Source organism: Callionymus lyra, chromosome 18, assembly GCF_982586985.1.
Source record: "Callionymus lyra chromosome 18, fCalLyr1.hap1.1, whole genome shotgun sequence".
Taxonomy (NCBI): Eukaryota; Metazoa; Chordata; class Actinopteri; order Syngnathiformes; family Callionymidae; genus Callionymus; species Callionymus lyra.
The window spans coordinates 13,384,882-13,407,726 of NC_141835.1; the positions used below are offsets into that span (position 1 = coordinate 13,384,882).

Below are 22,845 nucleotides of genomic sequence, written 5' to 3' on the forward strand. Positions count from 1 at the left end.
AATCAGGGAAATGGGCAGGGGGCTGTGTAGATGGGACGGCACAAACCCCTGATTATGAGTCCCAACATTCACCTTCAGGTGGAGAGACAGCGAAACACCCCGCACCGGGATTGAGGGTTCAACATTCACTGGACACAAATGATCCTACTGAATCAGCCATGGTGGTTGGTTGGACACAGGCTGTAAACTTCTGCCATGTTCCAGTCGCCATAAACGGAACTTCTTGCACTGCTCTTGTAAACGCAGGGTCTATGTTGTTCAACCAGGTGCAGACATCGTGGAAACTACAGTGCAGCTACGGACAGTAACTGGTGAACTTGCTCCCATGCTTGGAAAGCAAATACAAGATGCATGTATACTTGGACATGGTTTTCTGAGATCTGTAACGGTGTTAACTTGACCTTGGTGAGCACTTGTTGAATTTCTGACACAGTTGGTGCAGCACGAAATAGACACCGTGGAGGCTCGCAAAATCAACCTCGCTGCCTTCCCCTGGCTATCGCGAAGCTGCAACAAGAGCAGTGGAGGAAATGCATCAGGCTGGCATCATAGAACAGTCCAACACTCCGTGGGCCTAGGGTTTGGTGATGGTGTCAAAGAAGAACAGCCCCAAGATGAGGTTTTGTGTGGATTATAGACCCCTGAACAATGTGACCAAAAAAGACTGTTACCCACTACCTCGTGTGGATGAGTCTTTGGACATTGTTTCTGGGTCCACCTGGTTTTCCTCACTAGACCTGCGGAGTGGATACTGGCAGGTACCTCTTAGGCCATCAGCGAGACAAAAGACTGCCTTTTGCACAAACAGGGGCCTCTGGCAATTCCAGGTCCTGAGTATTGGTCTCTGCAATGCTCCAGCCACCTTTGAGCGTTTCATGGACAAGGTGCTTGCAGGTATTCCACGTCATGAATGCCTGGTGTATCTGGATGACATTCTGGTGCACAGTTGTTCTTTTGCTGCTGCCCTAGGGACTTTGAAGAAGGTCCCACAAAGGGTGGAAGCAGCAGGTTTAAAATTGCGACCGGAGAAATGCCGCTTCATGAGAAGAGAGGTGGAATTTTTAGGGCACAGACTGGGGGTTGAGGGCACCAGCACACTAGAGGAAAAGGAGCATGCTGCAAGCTAAGAGACTGGCCAATCTCAGCCAACCAAAGACATCTGAAAAGTATTCTTGGATTGGCCTCCTACTACAGGAAGTTTGTGCAAGGCTTCTGATGCATAGCTGCTCCCCTATATCGTCTACTGCAGAATGACAAAGGTTTCACCTGGTCACCAGAATGCCAACAAGCCTTTAGCTCTCTTCAGGCAGCGCTCATAGAGTCTCCCATCCTTGCTCCCCCTGACCAGAAATTGCATTTTGTCCTCGACACAGATGCTAGCAACGTGGGAATGGGTGCGGCCCTGGCACAAAAAGAAACTGAAGGTAAAAGGGTGCTGGCATACTTCATCAAGTCCTTCAACAAGGCTGAACGGCGATATTATGTGACAAGACGGGAACTTCCGGCCTTGGTTGTAGCCATAAAACACTTCAAGTACTATCTGTGTGGCCGACCATTTGTCTGCAGTGGCTAATGTCATTCTGAGAGCCAGAATGACAGGCGGCGCGGTGGATACAAACGCCCCAGTCCTATGATTTCACAGTGTTGCACAGGGCCGGAGCTAGACACACAAACCCAGAAATTGGATGCAGCTGATTGGTAAACACAACAGGAACAAGACCTAGACCTCCAGCCTGTGTAACTCTGGATTAAGGAAGGAGTAAAACCTAACAGGGGTGGTTGCAGGTAGTTCAGTGAGAATTAAAGGACTGTGGACATTGTTCGATTCACTGAGGTTGAGGGATGGAGTCTTACAGATGGCCTGGAAGGAACCGGCTATGGGAGAGGAGAGGTGGCAGGTGGTAGTTCCTGCCTCAATGAGGGATGATGTGCTAAAAACAGCTCATGGGACTGTTCGTGAGGGTCATTTCGGGGGAATTAAAACACTCCGGCTTCGACAAGGATTTTATCAGACATGATACAGAGGACTTTTGCAGCCGATGTGACCTTTGTACAAAGAACCCCCTGAGCAATCCAGAGCACAGCTTCAGCAGCAGGCCAACGCTGCTCCCATGGAGAGAGTGGCTGTCGACGTCAAGGGCCCTTGTCCCTGTACAGATACAGGGAACCACTACGTCTTGGCTATTATAGAAAGTGTGCGTATTTTTCGGATTTTGTATTTTGGAAAAAAAGGTCGGAATACTTAAGTATGATATCAGACGCACCATGTGAGCGCAAAAGATTGTTACGAAAATGCGTAAAATGTCGTTTTTTGAAGGCTCGAAAAAAGGTCTATTTCGACCAATTTTTTTTTCTCAAACTTTAAAAAATGGCCCAAAATCGACATGTCCGAAAATGGAAAAAAAGGTCGGAATACTTAAGTATGATATCAGACGCACCATGTGAGCGCAAAAGATTGTTACGAAAATGCGTAAAATGTCGTTTTTTGAAGGCTCGAAAAAAGGTCTAATTCGACCGATTTTTTTTTCTCAAACTTTAAAAAATGGCCCAAAATCGACGTGTCCGAAAATGGAAAAAAAGGTCGGAATACTTAAGTAGGATATCAGACGCACCATGTGAGCGCAAAAGATTGTTACGAAAATGCGTAAAATGTCGTTTTTTGAAGGCTCGAAAAAATGGTCTAATTCGACCGATTTTTTTTTACTCAAACTTTAAAAAAATGGCCCGAAATCGACGTGTCCGAAAATGGAAAAAAAGGTCGGAATACTTAAGTATGATATCAGATGCACCATGTGAGCGCAAAAGATTGTTACGAAAATGCGTAAAATGTCGTTTTTTGAAGGCTTGAAAAAGGTCTAATTCGACCGATTTTTTTTACTCAAACTTTAAAAAATGGCCCAAAATCGAAGTGTCCGAAAATGGAAAAAAAGGTTGGAATACTTAAGTATGATATCAGACCGACCATGTGAGCGCAAAAAATTGTTGCCCAAATGTGTAAAATGTTGTTTTTTGAAGGCTCAAAAAAGGTATAATTCAACCGATTTTAATCAGTCTAACTTTAAAAAATGGGCAAAAATCGACATGTCCGAAAATGGAATAAAAGTTTGTAATACTTAAGTATGATATCAGACGGACCATGTGAGCACAAAAAATTGTTGCCCAAATGTGTAAAATGTTGTTTTTTGAAGGCTCGAAAAAAAAGGTATAATTCGACTGATTTTAATCACTCAAACTTAAAAAAAATTGGCAAAAATCGACGTGTCCGAAAATGGAAAAAAATGTCGGAATACTTAAGTATGATATCAGACGCAACATGTGAGCGCAAAAAATTGTTGCCCAAATTTGTAAAATGATGTTTTTTGAAGGCTCGAAAAAAGGTATAATTCGTCAGATTTTAATCACTCAAACTTTAAAAAATGGGCAAAAATCAACGTGTCCGAAAATGTAAAAAAATGTCAGAATACTTAAGAATGATATCAGTATTCTGTGCCTCGTGACTGATAAAACCACATACCATGCGTAACGTTTTAATCAACAAACTGTAGATGGTTCTTGTCTTATTTTGAAAACCGAAGGTCGACTCCTCTAGAGCGTGTGCTCTTTCTAAACATCGTTAATGGCCGTTTGTGGCTGACGTAATTGTTGATCTAAACAAAAGAGTGTGTGGGGGCCTCAGATCGTTGGAGTTCACTCAGGACTGTTGAGCGTGTCTCTGTGATCTGTGTGTCTCCCCTCGCCAGTAACAAGTTCTGACTCTGTGTTGTTCTTCACTCTGTCCAGGCATCGAAAATGATCAAGTTCTCCCAACAGTTGTCTAAATGTTGAAAATGTTGTTATCTGAAGCCTCAAAAAAAGTTGAAAATTCTACATATTTTCAATACCAAAAGTAATAACCAACCATCCATTGGCCTTTATCATTCTACTTGACCTTGATGAATGAGAACCTTCATGGACACACTAGAGGAAGTTGTACTCCAACAAAATATCTTTAATAGATATAAACTTTTTTTTGTACACGTCACAGCTGAATGGAAACAGAATCACATGCTGCCACACTTCCAGTCTGAAGGTGCCACGACCCGAAAGCGGTTCGACCCGGTACAGCAGATTCACATCACAAAATAACGTTTAAAAAATAGATATTTACAAATGAAGGTGCAAAAGAAAGAAAAAAATCCCATGATGCACAGGTTCAGTGGTGGATTCTTGCTCTGTGAGACGTACCGATCGATTGATTGATGGAGAGTTTCGGGAGTCATCGTCATGCTGTGAGAGGGGGGGGGACAAGATAGGGGGCGCTGTCACCATCGACAGTAGCTCGTCCCAAATATATATTTTTATAAAATAAATCTTAATGTAACTTTCATTTTCTTAGCTTCTTAAATACATTTAAAATATGGCAGCTGGAACATATATTTACACCCGAGTAAGTCTGTGTGTGTTTGTAGGGGTGAGTGTGTGCGTCTGCTACATAAACTCTTTGTGTGTTTCTATGTGTCTTGAGTTAGTTTTTCATATACACAACACGCTCATCTATCAGTTTGTTCCTCTTTCACACATGCAGGGTTACCCACAATCCACCTGGAGAAACAGAGCATGCCGGTTCGAAGCGGTGTCTCGGGGTCTAAGTCCACGTCGGTTTGTTTTAGCGGCGGCGTTTGAAGGTCAGTGGTGATGCAGCACCGGTCGCTGGCGTCCAGCTCAGTTCATGTCGATTGTGTTGAAGACCCACTCGGTGAACTTCTTGAGCTTGGCCGAGGCGTTGTAGGACTCCTCCAGGAGGCGCTGGTTGTCCTCGCGCAGGCTCAGGACCTCGGCCTGAAGCGAGGCCTTGGCGTCTCTCTCCTGGTGGGAAGAAGGAGCAGAAGTTGAAGAGAGAGAGTCCAGTTTGAAGGATCTCCAGATCTTAGAGACTCACATGCTTGAGGTCGTCCTGCAGGGTCGTCACCATGGTCTCCAGCTGACTCACCTTCCCCAGCAGGCAGGCAGGGGTCTCTCTGTGGACAGGGGAGAAACCCAGATTAGCGTCGCGCCAACCGAGCTAACGATCAGGACCAGAAGTCCTGCGTCCTCACCCGGGGGACAGTTGTCGGAGGGGGGCGGCCTGAGGTTCGGCCTGCTGAGGACTGCTGGAGGACGTGGTCTCGGCGGGAGAGTTCTCCTCCTGAGCAGCGAGGAACACCAGCCGCTGCTCTGTGAGGACACGCTGACGTTAGACGGGGAAAGAAACAGCACCATCTGCTGGCGCAGAGAATAACTACAGCGGCGATGTCCGACATTATCGATCAAGTAAATGATTCATTATGAATCTAAGACTAGAAATGTTTACAGCAGCACAAAGGAAACTAAAATAACAAATGTATAATGCGTTTCTTCATGTTTTACAATCATGTTTCCATAATTTATTATATACAGTTAATGTAGTTTGTTGCTTTTTAAATAAATATATTGCGATTTTTTTGTTTTGTTTTTGCAGAATTGGTGTGGATGGATGGATGGATAGAAAGATGGATAGATAGGAGGATAGATAGGAGGATAGATAGATAGATAGATAGATAGATAGGTGGATGGATAGATTGATAGATGGATAGATCTTTATCGATCGTTTTTAATAGCAAATTAGCAATACAGACAATAATTCATAAAAATAAGAACAAGAACAAAGTTTCAAGACATATATATATATATATATATATATACACAGACAATATTAAGGATGGAATCTACCCATCTACTCTTCTTTGTCTATAATATTGATTTGAATTTTTTCATTTTATTTAAACAAACAGGTTATAATATTTTTACAAAATATCAATTAGAATTAAAATATTTATTTATATATAATAATGTGTTGTTAAATAAGGTTTAATTCCTTAATTGTCCATTTGTGACCCTTTTTTTATTCATATTTTATTCATCTAAATTTATATTTATTTTATTCATTTTTATTCAATAACACCGTCAACACAAAACAAGACTGTGTTATCTTAACAACACTGATTCTGCTGTGTTTATCGTACATTCAAGTTTTTTTTCCCCCCAAAAAAAGCCTCTTTCTGCATTTCTAATAAATATTTTGGTAAAGTCAAGATTACCGTTGAAGAAAAAATTTAAGCAAATGTATAGCTTAGGGTCTACATCTGTGTGACTCGGTCGTACCCTCGAAAGCCTTGGCGGCGTCCACCAGGTGAGCCCAGTCCAGCGGGGCGTCAACTCTGGAGTCCGGCAGTGGCATCAGAGCTGGATCCTGCGGCTGAGTTTGGAGCGGAGAGTCGGCGGAGGTGAGATCTCCTGGAGAGAAGGTCGTTAGGATGGAGGACATCAGGACTTCAGAGACTCTAGAAGAGTACCCAGAGATTTGTGCGAGGTCCGTCTGCCGGCCGTCTGGCGTGCGGTGGGGGAGCGAGGGACGGTGGAGAAGCTGAACAGGTCAGTCGGCGTGCTGCGCTGCTCGCCGGACGCCGGCTCCCGCTGACCGCTGTAGATGCTCTCGTCGGACAGCGTCCTCTGCAAGGTACGCCGGGTGGGCGCCGGTCCCGGGAACAGAGGCTGGCGAGAGAGACGCAGGAGACGTTAGAGGGAACGATTGCATAGAAAACTCGGATTGCGTCCCTCACCTTGTCTTCAACGCTGGTGGGCGGCGGACTGTCCAGAGTGATGAGCTTCTTCAGGTCCTCCTCCAGGCTGGACTTGGCCGTGTGGCGCTGAGGCGACTGCGCCCCCCGAAGGTTAGCGCGGAGTTGCGGCTGACCGCCCAACAGCCCGTCGCTCTGGTGCCGCCTGAACACAGAACCATCCTCAGTGAGTGAGTAAGTTGATTCAGACGAGGAAATCAGGCAAAGGGGTCCAGAAGTTTTTTTCCTCTAGTTTCCACCATTAGCTTCTTCTTTTTTACCTTATTAATACTTTAGCATCAATAGCAACATTTTCATGCCAGTATATCAGTGCAGTGGTTGAATTCATTTTAATTGAATCATTTAAATAAAATCATATATAATATGGCATATTGAAATGGTTGAATTAAAAAAAATGGAAATTTTTCAAAATTAATAAAATATTTTACCAAATTGTAATTCTAATTACAATATTTCAAAGAAAAAAAATATAAATATTAGTTAATATATATGTTTTAGTTAATATATATAAATGTGTGTTAAGGCATTTTTCCTTTACATTTATTTTTTACTTATCAAACTAAATAGATAAATCATTCATTTTGAAAATATTTTTGTTTAATGTTTTTTTGAATCACCATTATTCAATAAAAACACATTCGATTTTTTCTTTCAATATCGAATTATATACTTCAAAAACAATTTCAACATTAAAGAAAACAATCAAAGTTTTAAATATTTGACATGTTTAAATCAACTATTCAATTTTCTGATGGCACTGATACATAAATTAGACAAAAAATCTAATATAAGTAGAAGTATTCCGTAAAAGTTTGTCAAGTCACGTGTTCGCTCATTAATCGCGCTCATTATTTTTAACACTGCAGTTTATTTGCTTCACCACATGATGTCAGTGTTGCATTTGCAAACCTTCCATCAGAAGTCTGACTTACTTGCGAGTGTTGCCGAAGTCCACTGGGTTGACGGTTCCTCCGGGTTTCCTCCAGCCGATCAGGTATTTGGAGGTGGCGCCATGTCGAGGGTAGAAGCTCTTTGCTCCCGGTGAGGTGGGCGAAGAGGCCGACTCCTCCTGAGGGGACGAGGGGTCGCTGCCCACCTGACTGTCGGCATGACCGGAACTTGGCGCGCTGAAGGACGAGAGGTCAGATACAGAGATGCTGTGATTTATTCGTCAAAAGAGTCAAAAGTTGATTCAGCATAAATTGTACATGAATTATTTAGCGCAGCGTTTGTGAACCTCAACACTTCCCTCGGAAACTCATGCTCAACAATCTATAAATAATAAGCCAACAACTGCGGAAGCTCTTTGTGCGTTTAGTTGTCAACACAAACTTGAAAACACTGCATATTTTATTTTAGCTGAGTAAGTAGGCAGAGCCTCTCGTCCAACCTGGAGTCGCTCAACTCATCCGGTGAACTCTTCGGAGGGTTTTCGGATCCTCCTGCGGCATCGTCGGCAGCAGGGGGCGACCCGCTGGCGGGTCTCTGAGGCGCCTCCTCCTGCCAAGGGACTTTGTCGGCGGTTCTGGAGGACGCCGTGCTGCTCTGCGTGGCAGTGAAGGACGTGGCGTCGATGCCGCTGTCGGCGGAGGCGGCCTGCAGGTAGCCGTTCAACTCCAGGTCGCCCCTCAGGCCGGAGCGAGACCCGACCTCGTACCACTTCTCGTCGCTGTGGGCGGAGCTGGCGTTGCTGGACAGCGTGTTGCTGCTGGACTGACTGGACAAGTACGACGCTTCCGCCTGGAGACGAAAACATGCGGCCAAACGTCAGTCTCGGGTCGTCACTCGAGACTTGTTGACTCACCTTGTTAGTCCTGTTCGGAGACACGTGTCCAGTCGGTTCTGAGGGCTGCAGACGAGTCGGGGCCTTCGACAGCAGCGTTTCTGTACAACATATATTGTTGGCCGGAGAATAGAAAAAGACGAAGTGTCTCGTCTCACCTGCGTTACTCTTGTCCATCAGTCTGCTCGGCATGTCGCTCTCACTTGTTCGGCACCATGCGGCACCGGAACTTTTAGCACCGTTTCCAGTGTCCGTCAGCTGCCGTAGAGACGTGACAGGCGATTGACAGTTGTTGTTGTTGAACCTGAGATAGACGGTTAGACAGTCAGAAACAAGTTAACACCCAGAAGTAACTAAGTATTTGTATTTAATATTTATATTTTCCAGACCAGGGTCACAAAGCGCTTAAACAACCAAAACAATACTCAATAAAATATATACTTTAAAGGTCAAGATAATACTGAGAACAACACAGGAGTTCCAGAAAATCAAGGTACTGACCCATCGGGCATTGACTTCTGCCTCCATTGGTTGGAGGCGGGCGAGTCGTTGTAGGAGAAGCTGGGGTTGGTATTATGGAGCGTCCGTCCCATCATGATGGAGCAGGCCAGAGCGTAGTTCTCGTTACCCGGGGAGTACCTAGAGGACAAAACCATTGTTCACTATAGAGCTCGCCCACTTTTGGGTTAGGGTCTGTTTATGGGCACCTTTTGGGGTGAACGGGTCGACCGTCGCTGGACACACTGCGTGGCAGGGCGGCGGCCCGTTCGGCGAAATCTGGTGGCGGAGCCTTGATCAACGTCCCGCCTGATCCGGCAGCTCGAGTTTGAGGACTGGAGGACGTACGTGGCCACTTGGTGTTATTGTTGGCACTGGAGGGCCGGAAGGGGAACTTGAGCTCGTAAGGCGTCCCTTCCTTGTGGTTCTTGTAGTCCACCAAGGGCATGTGGTAGATTTCAGAGCAGCCTCTGCAACACGAGATCAATGCATTTAACGACCGGAATGTCGATCGCCATTGTGTCTCAATATCTACCTGCGCGGCGTGGAGTCGTCGTGAGGGGGGATGATGACCACCTTAACCGTGACCGATGTCCTCAGCAGGTCTATCATCTGCTCGTGGGACAAAGACGCCACGGACACCTTACAGATCTCCACCAGTCGGCTGCCCTGCCGCAGCCCGGCCTGCCAGGCGTAACCGTACGGCTCCACCTCCGCCACGATGCCCTCGAAGTTCACGTGGAAGCCCAGCTGACCCAGAGAGTTCCGCCGTAGGGTCATCTCCGCCGTCTGACTTCCCTTCGTCAGCATCTGTAGCAGAAAACAGGTTAGCATGCAAGATGACGCTACTGTGGTGCGACTACGACTGACCTCTAGTCTCTTAACGACCTCTCCGAAGTCCTCGGTGTTGTTGTTGATGGACCGCAGTGACACACTCTCGCCACGCTCGTAGTAGAGCTTCATGGAGGCGGGGCTTCCCGTCGACCAGCCGATCACGTCCCGCGTGGCGCAGTTGAACACGACCGCTTTGGCCTCCTGATCCAGCAGGATGATGAAGTCGTTGGAAATGGCCAGCAGGCACTCTCGCTCGGCGCCCGCCACCTGGTCCTCGGCGTGCACCTGCCAGGTCACGGCGCCGAGGCTACGTAGCTCCGCGCCGCTGTACGGACGCACTTTCTCCCGCCGCTTCGGCGCCAGAGAGATGAAGGGGAACTTCCCCGGCGGCTCCACCGGGGTGTTGGTGACGTGCCGCTCCGCCAGGTCCCTCAGGTACTCCTGCCGCGTCCGCGTCGCCATGGCGCCAAACTTATCCGACTTGTAGGCGGCGTTCTCTCCGTTGATGACTTTGGACAGCAGGAAGTCCCTGAACACTGTAGACTTGGGGAACGTCACGCCTTTAGGGATCGGTGGCCCGAACGATGGGACGTCCTGGGAACGAGTCACGGCGACACTGTAGAAAGAAGAAGTGGACCAGGTAAAGTAGGATGCTGGGAAGAAAAGAAAACGTTTGACACAGAACTGGACCTGACCGAGCGTGAAGAGATGGTCATGAAACTACGGAAAACCCTCTTCACACAGTCTTGTGACTTTGCCAGCAGTGAACCTCGGCTCTGAATCTTCTGACGTGAGGGTTTTGACACGTCCCGCTCCAGTCCAGTGCACTGCCGACGCGAGGGCTCCGTGTGACCCCACCCGACTTCACACGATACATTAAAACTATACGTTTGATCGAAGATGACGAGCCAGCGCTCTTGATGCTCGAGGTGCAGGCAGGCGTGAGCAGCTCAAACTAAGTTATGTAATCTATGTGCTGCGTGACTCCGAGGCAGCGGAGAGAGAGAAACCATCACCGCTGGACGCTTTGAATAAGGTGGTCCGAGCTAGCTGGTCATTTCTGGATGACTCGGCACATCAAGAAATGCACATGGTGTACCAGAAAGAAAGTCCAAATGGAAACATCAGAAGAACGTTTTACAATACACTTAACAAAAAAACAAAAAGGGTTTATGCCATCTAGAAAACTGAAACACAATCCGAAAGTAGAGATTCCATGCTTTCTTAGATTCGTTTCAGTAGAATCGTGGAACACACTAGACCGGATTCACCTGCTCAAGATGCCTCCTGAACTATCTGTGCGATCAAAAGAGTTCAGTGTTTCTAAAGGCAGAAATTTCTTATGATGTAATCCCCAAGCATGGCAGTAAAAATCCACCAAATGTACATAGCTGTAGTGATGAGTTCACTGAGATGGGGTGAGACGAAGAAAGAGGTGTTATCAAACAAGTTGCGTTTTTAATAAGTCCGATTTTTTTAAAATTCTGGTTTGAATTTAAATTTTTTGTGTTTAAATTTAATTCATATGCCGTTTAATTGTAATGTATCACGTTTTTTTGAATGTATTGTGTTTTATTTTCTTAATGTATTATATATATAGTATTATTTCATTTTTCATTTTTATATTCCCTTCCTTCCTGTAACAAAAAAGACACTAGCAATAAAAGTTTTCTGATTCTAGTTAAGCAACATTAAGAAACAATAGCATTACAATACATTTTAATTTAAACTGTTATTATAAAGTAAAAAAAACTCACAATTTTGAATCAATACATTCAAAAGTAAAAGGGACAATACAATCACCTTTTGGACTTTTTCAAACTATAAGTCATCCTATAAAATCGAAATAAATACAATATAATTCTAGTCATACAATGTTTAAAATAGGTAAAAATTGAGGACAATATAGGAAGCAACTATTAGCTGTTGTCTAGTTATTAGTTATTATTATTTTCAGCTCGTCCTAAAGTAAATTGTTTACCACTTAAACTTACCTTTCGGTCAAGAGTCCTGCTACTGCTAGCGTGATGCTAACAATACACACTACAATAGTCAGCTGTCGCTCCACATGAACAAAGTCAGGAACAAAACAAGAGGGAGTGCGAGCGGTTCTGGGTGGGGATAGTCCTCACATATCCGGTGTCCCGCGCTTCTCCATTTCGCCCGGAACCAGGAGAACCTGCATTTCTGCACCCTAACCACATGCAGTGACCCCCCCAGAAACAAGAGGAAGGAGGGCAGCGGAGGTCCGGACAAAGTTTGCGGCAAAACAAAACAAAAATGTAAGACGGGACGAGATGGACCCGTCCGCTCTGCAGGGCGACTGGCTGCGATCTGACGGACTGTGCTCTCCACCCACATGCATGTTGGTCTGAAGCAAGCACTTCATGTGCACGCTGCTAACTGCTTCAGACCACTCGGGCTCATGATGCCCAAAGGCAAAGTGGCAGGCAGGGGGGAGGATGGGGAGAGGGACTCGGCAGAGGAGGGCGACAGGGAGGATGAGGAGGGGGTCATATTGTGCGAGTGTGTGAAGAGCGACTGGTGAGTGAGGGGAGTAAGTCCGAGGAAGAGGAGGAAGGGGGGAAAAAAAAGGAGTAAAAAGGTAGGAAGATTGGTGCGTGAGTGTGTGTGCTGGTCAGCGGAGCGTGAACGCGAGTGTGACAGAGTTGCAGTCTGATCGCCATGGGACTCGGTGGAGGAGAAGAGCAGCATCAGATCAACCGCCAACGCTGACGATAATCTGGTAAATTCACCCGACACACAAAGATATTCACTAAGAGTCTGACTCAAGCACCTGACGGGAGTTACGAGTCCTTTAACTGACTCTGGATCGTACACATAATCTAGTCTAATAACTCCTCGATGATGGTTTTAAATGTATTCTTTTGACCCAAGAGTTTCTCTAGTAAGGTTGACGGAAAGGTGTCAGATGAGACGCACCTGTAGCAGGTGTTGTCCGAGCAGGGGTCGTGAACCCTCACGATGATGAAAACGTGCTGGAAGTGCGAGCGGATGGTCTTGGGGGTGAAGGGGTGGGCGCCCGGCTCTTGGAACACGATTGTGACAATGTCGTTTCCGATGTGCCGCTTCCTCAGCAGCTGCCAGGGGGGAGACAGGACAACAAGTTTCACATGGAGGGAGACACGAGCGGCGTCACGTGATCGCGCTTGATTTGTGAATCTCTTGCTCCGGACAACATACCTGCTGCTTGTTGTTGGGCGTGTACGGCAGCAGCGTGGACACGTGGAACATGAGCTCGTAGTCCTTGTAGGAGGTGTAGAGGGAGTGGGTGCCGGTGGAGTCCGCTGCAGGACACGCAATAGAAGCGTCACATGTTTGGACGATCGAATCACAAACGTGTCAGTGAAAGACGACTACACCACAACGGCTTTAGTGGAGAAGCTGTCAGATGATTTCTAAGGTTTATTTCTCATCTTTCAGGATAAATAATAGAATAAATGTCAACTATTCTGAATATTTGTAAACAATTCTATGGAATCTAACCTTCAAATTTCACTCTTAAGTCAATCAAATAGTAAACTTCGGCTGTAAAAATACTCCAAAGTATTTAGTATGTCAAGAGCTAACAGAGCCCTCAGGCAAGGAATGCGGCCACAAACCATTACCTGTATTAAGAGTTATCAATGTCTTACGTTTTGACCGTGGTAAGAAATTGTAGAGAAAAAAAACTATAAATGATGTATGGAAGGTGCGCAAGTGTTTGGTTACTTTTGATGTCCAGCTGAGCTCTGTACTTGGTGAAGCCCTTGAGCCGGACCTTGTCCCCCAGCAGCTGTAGGAACTCTTCCAAAGCCGGGCCGGCGTTCTCGTTGTTGTACATTTCCTCCTCTGTGCACTGACCCGCCCGGCAGTACAACACCCCCACCTTAACCTGGAAGCTCAGCTGAGGAACACAAAGAATGACTTAACATGACTTATGTTGGAGCCCAAAGGAAAGAATGGATCAGTTGTGTCTTTGGCAATAATTGCGTCAAACCGTCAGTCAAAATGTTGTATGAAATCCTATAAACGGTACGAGTATAAACGAGTATCCCCCTTTAAACCAAAACTCTAAACACTATGTGATAGAAGGCTGCATTATATTAGTTTGGATCTCAGGCCTTAAGTTCATGATATAATGTCCAGACTCTCCAGATCCTTACCCCTTGTTCATCCAGCTTCATCAGCTGCTCCGTGACCTTAGGTGTGTTGAGGGCGAGTCTAAGACAGGACAGGTCCAGCTCGGGCAGAACGTAATCCAGCACATCTTTGACGGGCAGCCCCCTTGTGGTGCCGTGCTTGGAAGTTGAAGGCACGGCGTCTTCCAGGATGGAGCCTCGAAGTGTAACAAGCTGCGAAGACGAGTAGGAAGAGGAGATTATGGGTGGGATTGTGGGAACAGCAGGAATGCTCCTCAGGAATCCCAGTGGAGACTTTGAACTTTCTGTGGTGAAAAATCGCATGCCAGCATTCTTTAGGAATAAAGAATCATGGAAGTGATGTTTAGTATACAGAAAGGAGGTCGTGGGAGTCTTTTGGAGCAGAGGAGTGACCAGTTATCAGAGCAGCTGGACCGACTTTCTCGCTAACAATGCTCCAGTGTCTAGAACCAAAAGGGCTGGGGGGGGGGGGGGGGGGTAATCACATGTCCCTGTCCATCTCAGTGAACTTCCCCAGACTTCACCCCTCCAGTCTGTCATTTGGAAAAACACTGTACGATAAACAAGATGCGTTTGAGGATTGAGTTGTTCAAGTTGTGAAGTGTCTTTGCGGCGAGAAGACAAGATAGTTATAAGTGCTAAACCTTCTTATTAAAGACCCTGTTTGAAATAGCTGTAACTCAAATGTTTGTCCGAGCTAGAAAATTAAAACACAAACTTTGCTGAATGATGACCTTAAAAATATGCTGAATGCACACAGGTGCAGCGATGAGTTCACTGAAAGGGAGGGAGTATTGAAAAACAGGTTTTATGACCCGAAAAAAAAAACAAGTCCAGGCGACATTATTGTAGGAGTGACTCTGACCTCACTGGTTCTGAAGATGATGCGGTAGCTGTACTGCTGGCCATGTTCTTTGTCCTCTTCCAGCTTCTCCCTCCGAAGACTAACAGCCACTGGACCCAAAATTTCATCCATCCCAAAATAGTTCCAATGTTCTGAGTCAGAGAATAATAAGTTTAGTAGAGAATCATTTTAAGTTTCAAAAATAATAGTCTCGTACCTCTTAGATAGAAGAACTTCCTGTAGTAGTAAGCGCCAAGGTCCACATGCTCAACAATGTACTGCTTGCCTTTTTCGTTAAGCTGGTTTGGACCCTCTTTAGGTCCCTCCAGTACAGCCACTCCGGCGTTGGTGCAGTGTGTGCTGACAGATGTGTCGTAATAGTTCCCCTCGTTGCTCAGGTTCATGGAGCTGCCGGTACCACCAGTCACCAGGCCGTGATAGTTGACTCCAAGTCGGCGTCTTCCAATGCCGTCGGCGCCGATCTCATTTCGAAAACATGGGCAGCTCAGTAGAATTTCATTGCTTTGCTCGTCCCCATCGTCTGGACTGGGGCTGTCTCTAGAATTGAGCTCCTCCTGGCTACCGCTGGGGGAGCTGTAAGGCAGACTGTGAGTGGACGAGAGGGTTGAGGTAGCCGAGGCCACGGCAGCGGCAGAGGCACCTGTGGTGGTGTTTTTCCTTTTCACCGCCGTCTGCCGCTGCTGAGCCACTTCGTTTAAGTTAAATAGGATGCTCTGGACGTCATAATGGGCGAAACCTTTCTGGCATACCCAAGGTTTTATGCTTGCCACCGTGTCATCCGTCCGGCTATCCTCGGCATCAGACCCGCCTTTCGGGGAGTCCGACTCTCCCCGCACATTCCTGAGCTTACGAAAAATAGACTCGCCACCCGTTTCTGATTTAGTGCGTCGCTTCGGAGGCTTATCTTTGGCCTTTGGCAGTAAACCGTCAGTAACCGTACCTTGAAGATCGATGTTGTCCGGCTTTGTCCCAATATTAAGCAGGTTCTCCAGTTTCTCTGGAGCAGGACTCCGTTGGTCAACGTTATCGCCTTGGTAACCCTTGAGCATGTCAAAGAAGCTCTGCCCTGGCGCTCTGTGCTGATCGATTGAAGACGTGCTGCCATATTCCCGATGAAGTGGGGACCACTTGGTGCCGCCTGTCGGACCCCAGTCCTCGTCACTGTCCCCTGCTGCCTCCATCTCGCTGATGGCCATGTCACTGTTGCTACGCTGACGGATTCGTCGCTGTCGTGGGTTTCTGTAAAGTGGTCTGCCGTGTTCCCCGGGCGCTAGGTACCTTGGGCTGTAGTTGTTAGCCTGCGCTTGAGTTCTGCTCTTCAAAGTATTGTGAATGTTGCGCAACATCGAAGAGTCCTGAGGACTGAGCACGGCACCCAACTTGATGTGGTTTTTTACAGCAGAGTTTTCGGGCTCAGTTGTCGGGTGCCACACTGGCCCGGATAATTCCTTTCTAGGAGGCCAGTCGGCCACGCGGGCCCGGACACCCATTTTAGGAACCCCAGTGTTCGACGCAGGATGAACGTTGTCGGGTCGTGCAGGTACAGCTCCGTTCGCCACACGTACTCTGTGAGTGTAGAACTCATCAGTGGCAGGTACGGACCCCCCCACCGTGCACTCCATGGGTGGGTGCTTCAGGCTGGTCATGACACAGGGGCCAAAAGGCTAAAGGCACTCAGAGAAAAAACATGGCTGCGCTTGCGACCGTCGTCTTCCTCTCTCCCCGACCGAAGAGCAGGTGGATTTTCAGCAACTACAAAAAAGGCAAATTCTGCTGCCTTAGCATTTAAGCACACATCCTGCTGTGTCCTCAACTTGATCCTGGAGGGAAAAAGAAACACTTCATTAGCTTAGCTTGTTAAGTGGGAAGCAGAATGATATTATACAATTAAACAGACTAGTCCCAACATGTAAAAAGAAAAAAGAAAAAAAGAAACTCCCCAAAACCAAAAGTAAATCAACAAATAAGCTTTTCTATTATTAGAAATAAATACTCAAAAATAAATTCTTAGTTTGTTTTATGTTATATAATGTACTTGACAATGTTACAAGGTAATATTTGGATTTTAACGCTTCAATAGGTTCACTGACGAAGGAACTCTCAGAGCAGCGTCAACTCAAGGAACCTCAATTACCAAACTCATTTAAAATGATGGGTGTATTTTATTCAGCGGACATTTAGTAAATTATGATAATGACACTATTTATAGAACCTGCTGCACTTTTGGAATCTGCACGGGGCTGTAAAAAGGTTTTCATTTTAACTGTCCATGGTACAGTGCCAATATTTACGCCCACGTTCATCCCTGGTGTATCCTGGCGTTCCCTTTCCGTAGCCAGCAGAAGAAAATAGTATTTGAAACATTCCTTTTCCTGCGAGATATATTCCGAGCAGCACATCAAACGGCAGAAGAAGCCCTTTGAAAGTCATATGGGATATGACGCTGCCAAATTGGCAGTTAGACACTAGTGCAGATTAAAGTTCCGCTCCCCGTAAGCTTCAGCCAACAGCAGCCGTGATCACATTAGCCGCCACCAATCTGTGTTCTGTGACGGACTTCCATCGCTTCCACCTTCACACCGCGGCCCAACGTCGGCGCCACAATCCCATCAAAGCACGACGTCTCTGTAGGAGAGCGACGGAGTTCAAGTGAGGTGTGATGTTCATTACTTAACAAGATTAAATCCGTCAAATGTATTATTGCTAACAACCGGCGCGACATCTTATTATTTTTATCCATTCACTTAATTTGATGATCAAATGAACTATGTGGGGTATGAGGCGGGGACACCATGGGACAATCCTCCAGAAGGACATCAATCAGCATTTTCAAGTATTTGAACTGTTGATTCATGCTTTATTAGAACCCAAAACCTTCTGAAATCTTACTGCTATTTAGATATCTACAGTGGATTAGCTTGTCATGATTGGAGTTTGTTATACAGTTTTACTTATGTGTCGTTACTAACCACTAGAGGGCTTCCTGGGGCAATAATAGGCTGAAAAATGCAGCAAACAAATAAAAGAAAACCAGTCAATACAAAATGTTTACGAAAATAAATCTTCTGTACAAAAACAAGTTTTTTTTTAAATTATATCACTGAAACACCTAAAGGAGCCAAGGTCTCAAGTTCAAGTTACAGCATACTAATAAATCATTTGCTTGCTCTTCTTGGTGGTCGTTATTAAGATTGAACCCCACAATAAAAGAGGGGTCTCAAACTAAAACAACAAACAGGGGGAACATTTGGAAGATGTAGCGGTCGTAATCAATCAAAACAAAATTCTTAAAATGTTGACAGTACAGATGACGCCCAATTTAGCATAACTTGCAAAATTAATGTTTATTTTCTCACCCCTCGTGGTTACAAACGATTTTTTTTGCTCCAAATCAATGTTAAACTATAGGCGTTTGAAGCTCATATAACTTGGCAGTAGGAGTGTGTATTGACAAGAATCTAGCGAGCAATACATATCCCAAGTATCCTCTCGTCCTCAGTCATGGCCAGGATGGAACTTGCAGTTTTTCCATTGTTGCTTTAGCTGCTGCGGATGTAATGACTAGTGCAATCGACGGGCCGGATGTTTACATTCATTGCAACACAAAAAATGAACACGGGCATGAATAGATGCATGTCATTTGTAAAATGAAAAGAAAAAATAATTATTTTATTTCACAAACACTTGAACTATAAAACATTAAATATAAACATACAATATGATTTGCAAGCCAAAACTGGTAAAATAATCAGTACAGTTCTGTTGAATATCGATACAGTATTGTGGAAAAGAATATAGCCGCATTGATATTTTCTCAAAACATTTGTGCCACGCCCTTCGAGTTTAACATGTGGTATAACAGATAGGAATACTGTAATACAAATTGAATTGTATACTTGGTAGCTTAGCTAGTTGAAAAAAGTACTAGCTACCGTGATTGAGGCTAAATTTAAGGGGGGTCAAAAAATGTAACTGCGGGTCTCTTTATAAAGAAGAACATATTTTCCAGGACAATTAAAAAGAAGTAGAAAAGATGATAATCCTCGTATCTTTAACTCTTCCTGTGTGATGATGAAAACTTGCTGCCATAACGTTTCTTAAACAGAAGTTGATTTAAAAAAAAAAGAAGGCTTTCATTACGGGATGAACACCACAGCATGAGAGCGCGGTAACTGACTCATTCTCACAAAAAAAAAAAAAAGAAAAGGAAAATCAGGATTCATCCTACGCCCTGAAGCCATCTCTCTGTAATCACGTTTTCACACGGCTGCTCGCGAGATCCGGACAGCTGGAGCACCGATGATTAATGAGGTTAACATGTAATTGGGACTTCAGCTCCCGGCTGATTCAGAGGATTTCTGAGGAAGCAAGGCCGAAAGATCAGAGTCTAGACATCGGCTGTCGTTCAGGTGACTCACGCCGATGCACCTTCTCAGGACCTTGACGGAGACGGGCGATAGTCAGTCGCGCCGGATGCTGAGTCATGTTGAGCAACCATCTCCCCCCCAAAAAAAAGGTCTCACGGATGAGCTCAACACTCTGGGACGCAAGACATTCTCAAAAAAACCAGAGTCGCCAGAAGGGGGAATCCCAGCTGCTGAGCTGGTGTTCCACATGAAAGGAAAACATGTTGGAATTGAGACTCTTATGCCAACATGAAGTTTTCTCGGTAGGCTGAGCAAGTGTTTCCGAAAGCGACGACAAAAGATTGTCCGACAAGCTGGTAATTACCAGGCGTGCTTGAAAAGAGTCGAGGGGTTATTCGGCTGACACCGGCGGCTTTCAACAAGCACCCTCCATTCATGGTGCCGATGCTCCCCGTACCCTAATCCTGAGAGCTCGCTGGGATGTTGGGCATTGCGCACAAAGGTCCGTCTGTCTGGGACCGGGGTTCCTTTCCAGCACAGTGAAGTCTTTGAAAAAAAAAAAATGGCCTGGCACGGACCCTTGGTGCGCCAGTGATTACGAGGAGGAATTTAACCAGAGCAGCAACAGATGAAGGCTTAACCAAACACGACAAACATAAGAAGCTCCGAAAACTATGAGGGCATGCTTAATGTGAAAGGAGAAAAGCCCACACGCACCACTGAGGACACTCTTGGCCACGACTCAACGTCACCTCAAATTAGAGTCACAAACAATCTTCGTCATCTGAAAAACATTCAGGCTGGTTGATGATTATTGGGCGGAAAATGTTTACGGGTCGGGGGTAACGGCTTCAACATGTGAGCATCTACACACAGCTAGCCATTTGTTCAGCTACATGCCACAGTGTTGCAATATTGTGCCAAAATATGCCGTCAAAGCCAGACGTAAAGTGCGGGTAAAGTGAATTTTTGTAGTTACTTTCTGGATCATTTATCGGTTCAAAAGATGTGGGTGGTTTTTATTTTTCAACTGTACCCTCTGGTCTGACATCAGTGGGTGAAGTTTCCATCTTATTGACTTCCATTGTAAAAACACAAGTGGAAATACAGTGAAATTATTTTAAATCGCATTTTTTTTTACCTCGTATGAGCTGAGGATGATGAAACAAAATGTGATAATGATCAGAGAGATTTGTCGGTGAACTTACTAAACCACTAAATTAATCATTTTTATGGAATACTTGACACACACTCAAGCGGTCACATCATGCCTAGACATGTATGAAAGCTTAACCAACAGGTAGTTCAGTGAATAGAGAACTTTGCAATTGCATTTAAGGTGATATTAAAGCAGAGTTTATGGTGGAAGTAACGGACCCCTCATATGGGAAACAACATGAAATAGCTTCAAAAATTCACAAATTAACACATGATATAGAGAAGGAAGTGTAAGACTTCTAATATGTGGCGAGAGAGATTCTTAAACTCATGCATCATAAGTCTCTTTTATAGTTCAATCCAAGGTTCACATCGTAGTGTTATCAATTAAAGTAATGAATAACTAGCTCCTCTGCTTCTGCAGAAGATTGAAGCTGTCCATGGTGACACACCTTAATGTTCAATAGAGCCAATCTCCTTCTATAGCTTCCTCTTTCGAGGGGTTAAATAATCTCCATTAACAAATCACAAAATATTTTTTAAATCCTTTGTATAATTGGGATGTCAGTGCAAGCTATGTGAAGTCATGAGTCAGCTGAACGACATCAAGTATCTTTGTTTCAAGAGCATCCAAAAGCGCTTGCGATATTTAACCGGATTACTACTGGTTTACATTACCGTTATTCTTTAAACGCCTGCCACAGACAAGTGTAAAATACACACTTGTTTATTTTTTCCGGAAAAATTCTTCTCGTCCAGCCTTCAACGCTTGTTTTGAAGCGTCTTTTTGGAGGAAATCCATCCCTGGACGCCAGTTGCTTCAATAAAATGGATATATGTTTTCGTAACAAGGAACAGATTACTCTGAAAATAATTCACACTCTTGGTCGACATGAGGGTGAGTAGAAAATGAGGTGAAGTTTCCATTCAATTAAATCACATTCTTAATAGAGAATACTTTTCTTTTTTATTTGGATGGCAGCTCTCAACGACTTAGAAGCTCAGACGCCATTAGCGATTAGCCAACACAACATTGAACTAAGTAGCATTAGCGTAAAAAAAAGAAAAAAAGGCGTAAGTCATTGAGTGAGAACTACTTTCGGCTTTATTTGAGTTTGTCTGTTCTGAATTCGTGTCGATCGATTTTCTTGCCGTAAAAAGAAAGTTTTATTTTTTGACAAGTTGATCTTTAACTTCGATTATCGCACCAGGGAGACCTCTACTGGCCACAATAACCATGACAATCCCTCGTAGCCCTCTCCAAGGTTTGCCGAAGATGCCTTCAGTGCGGGGAGGTAGCCAACAAAAAAGGGTGCGTCTTCAAAATGTGGCAACAACAAGAATGCACATCCAGGCCGACCACAGGCACCCGCGACCACAACAGATGCACAGGAAGTAGCGGAGACCCTCGGCACCACTCCCTTCTGTCTGCTCCCTCCCTTCTCTGGCTCAAGACCAGGCTCGAACCTGCCCCGATCCACGGAGCTCACAACCCGACGCCTCCTCGAGAGACACCGGCATCATCCCTCCTCGAGCTGGATCCTGGAATTCCACTAATTTATGTGAGGAAGTGGAGCGGGACAAGAGAAGAGCTGTCGGGCATGTTGGGACAAATTCTTGAAGAGAAGACGAACTGTTGTGGTGATTGAAACTATGAGACGCAGAGTTTAAAAAATGTCTCAATCTGCAATTCGGAATTAGGTCGTCTTGTTGTTTTCTCACACCCAAAAAACTGTTTGGTTAATAGTTCTCACAAATTCCTGAGTAAAACAAAGAGGGGATGGCAAACAGAAGATGGTAAAGAATTTGGTCATACTATTCAAAAATAAAGAAATTTATGATGTTGCATTTCTGTTTTAAAACGAACGAAGAAACCTTCAAATTATTTTGTAGATCCAGATGGTAATCTGTGTCCCATTAGCCTTTTTCTCATTATTTAAAATTGAGTCGACATAATATCAGATAATACCATCATACAATTACAACTTAAATACTTTAATTGTATTTATTTATTAAACGCTTTTTATGAAAATAAACATTTTGGTAGAAAAGTGACGCCAACTGAAAACTGACTGTTGTTAGTTTTTTCAATTTACGTCTAAAATAAAATAAAAACACGTAGTTTAAACATGAGGAGACCAAATAATTGTTTGTTGGATGGAAAATGAAGAAAGAAATATAAGAAGAAATCATTTATTAAATAAATAAAAGCATTTTCATTAATGAGCACAATTTGGTTTTTATTTAGTTTTTTGCAAAGTTAGCATTGCATACTTAAAAACCTAAAAAAAATAAGTTATAAAACTTATATATAAACAATAATAACGTTCTGAAAACTCTCAGAAAATGGAGGAGATTCATCCGACTATGATCGTCTGATATTAAACCATGAAGCAGTTGAATGTTAAATGTTTCTTAAAGTGGAAAAATCCATGCATTATTAATCTAATTTCCCGAAAGAGGCTTCCACTCCGCAGGGACAGGTTTCGCATTTTGTGAAGCAAAAAAAAAAATCGTGTCGGAGTCTGTTCTTCTCAATCTT

General features: G+C 44.7%; 1 protein-coding gene across 1 annotated transcript in view; it reads right to left on the reverse strand.

The window, feature by feature from the left end:
• Positions 1–3,969: 3,969 nt before the first annotated feature.
• The window catches only part of LOC148060559 (signal-induced proliferation-associated 1-like protein 1), a 40,415-nt gene continuing 21,539 nt past the window's right edge, over positions 3,970–22,845 (reverse strand). Inside the window, exons 3-22 of the mRNA XM_087779417.1 lie at positions 14,975–16,598; positions 14,779–14,909; positions 13,917–14,105; positions 13,483–13,657; positions 12,955–13,058; positions 12,694–12,851; positions 9,787–10,366; positions 9,452–9,726; positions 9,126–9,386; positions 8,920–9,057; positions 8,577–8,722; positions 8,440–8,519; positions 8,026–8,375; positions 7,568–7,762; positions 6,618–6,780; positions 6,351–6,549; positions 6,160–6,291; positions 5,076–5,193; positions 4,919–4,997; positions 3,970–4,845 (exon numbers count right to left, since the gene is read on the reverse strand). Coding sequence (XP_087635543.1) covers positions 4,702–4,845; positions 4,919–4,997; positions 5,076–5,193; positions 6,160–6,291; positions 6,351–6,549; positions 6,618–6,780; positions 7,568–7,762; positions 8,026–8,375; positions 8,440–8,519; positions 8,577–8,722; positions 8,920–9,057; positions 9,126–9,386; positions 9,452–9,726; positions 9,787–10,366; positions 12,694–12,851; positions 12,955–13,058; positions 13,483–13,657; positions 13,917–14,105; positions 14,779–14,909; positions 14,975–16,424 — 5,067 coding nt within the window. The 5' untranslated portion in view covers positions 16,425–16,598 and the 3' untranslated portion in view covers positions 3,970–4,701. The remainder of the gene's footprint in view (positions 4,846–4,918; positions 4,998–5,075; positions 5,194–6,159; positions 6,292–6,350; positions 6,550–6,617; positions 6,781–7,567; positions 7,763–8,025; positions 8,376–8,439; positions 8,520–8,576; positions 8,723–8,919; positions 9,058–9,125; positions 9,387–9,451; positions 9,727–9,786; positions 10,367–12,693; positions 12,852–12,954; positions 13,059–13,482; positions 13,658–13,916; positions 14,106–14,778; positions 14,910–14,974; positions 16,599–22,845) is intronic.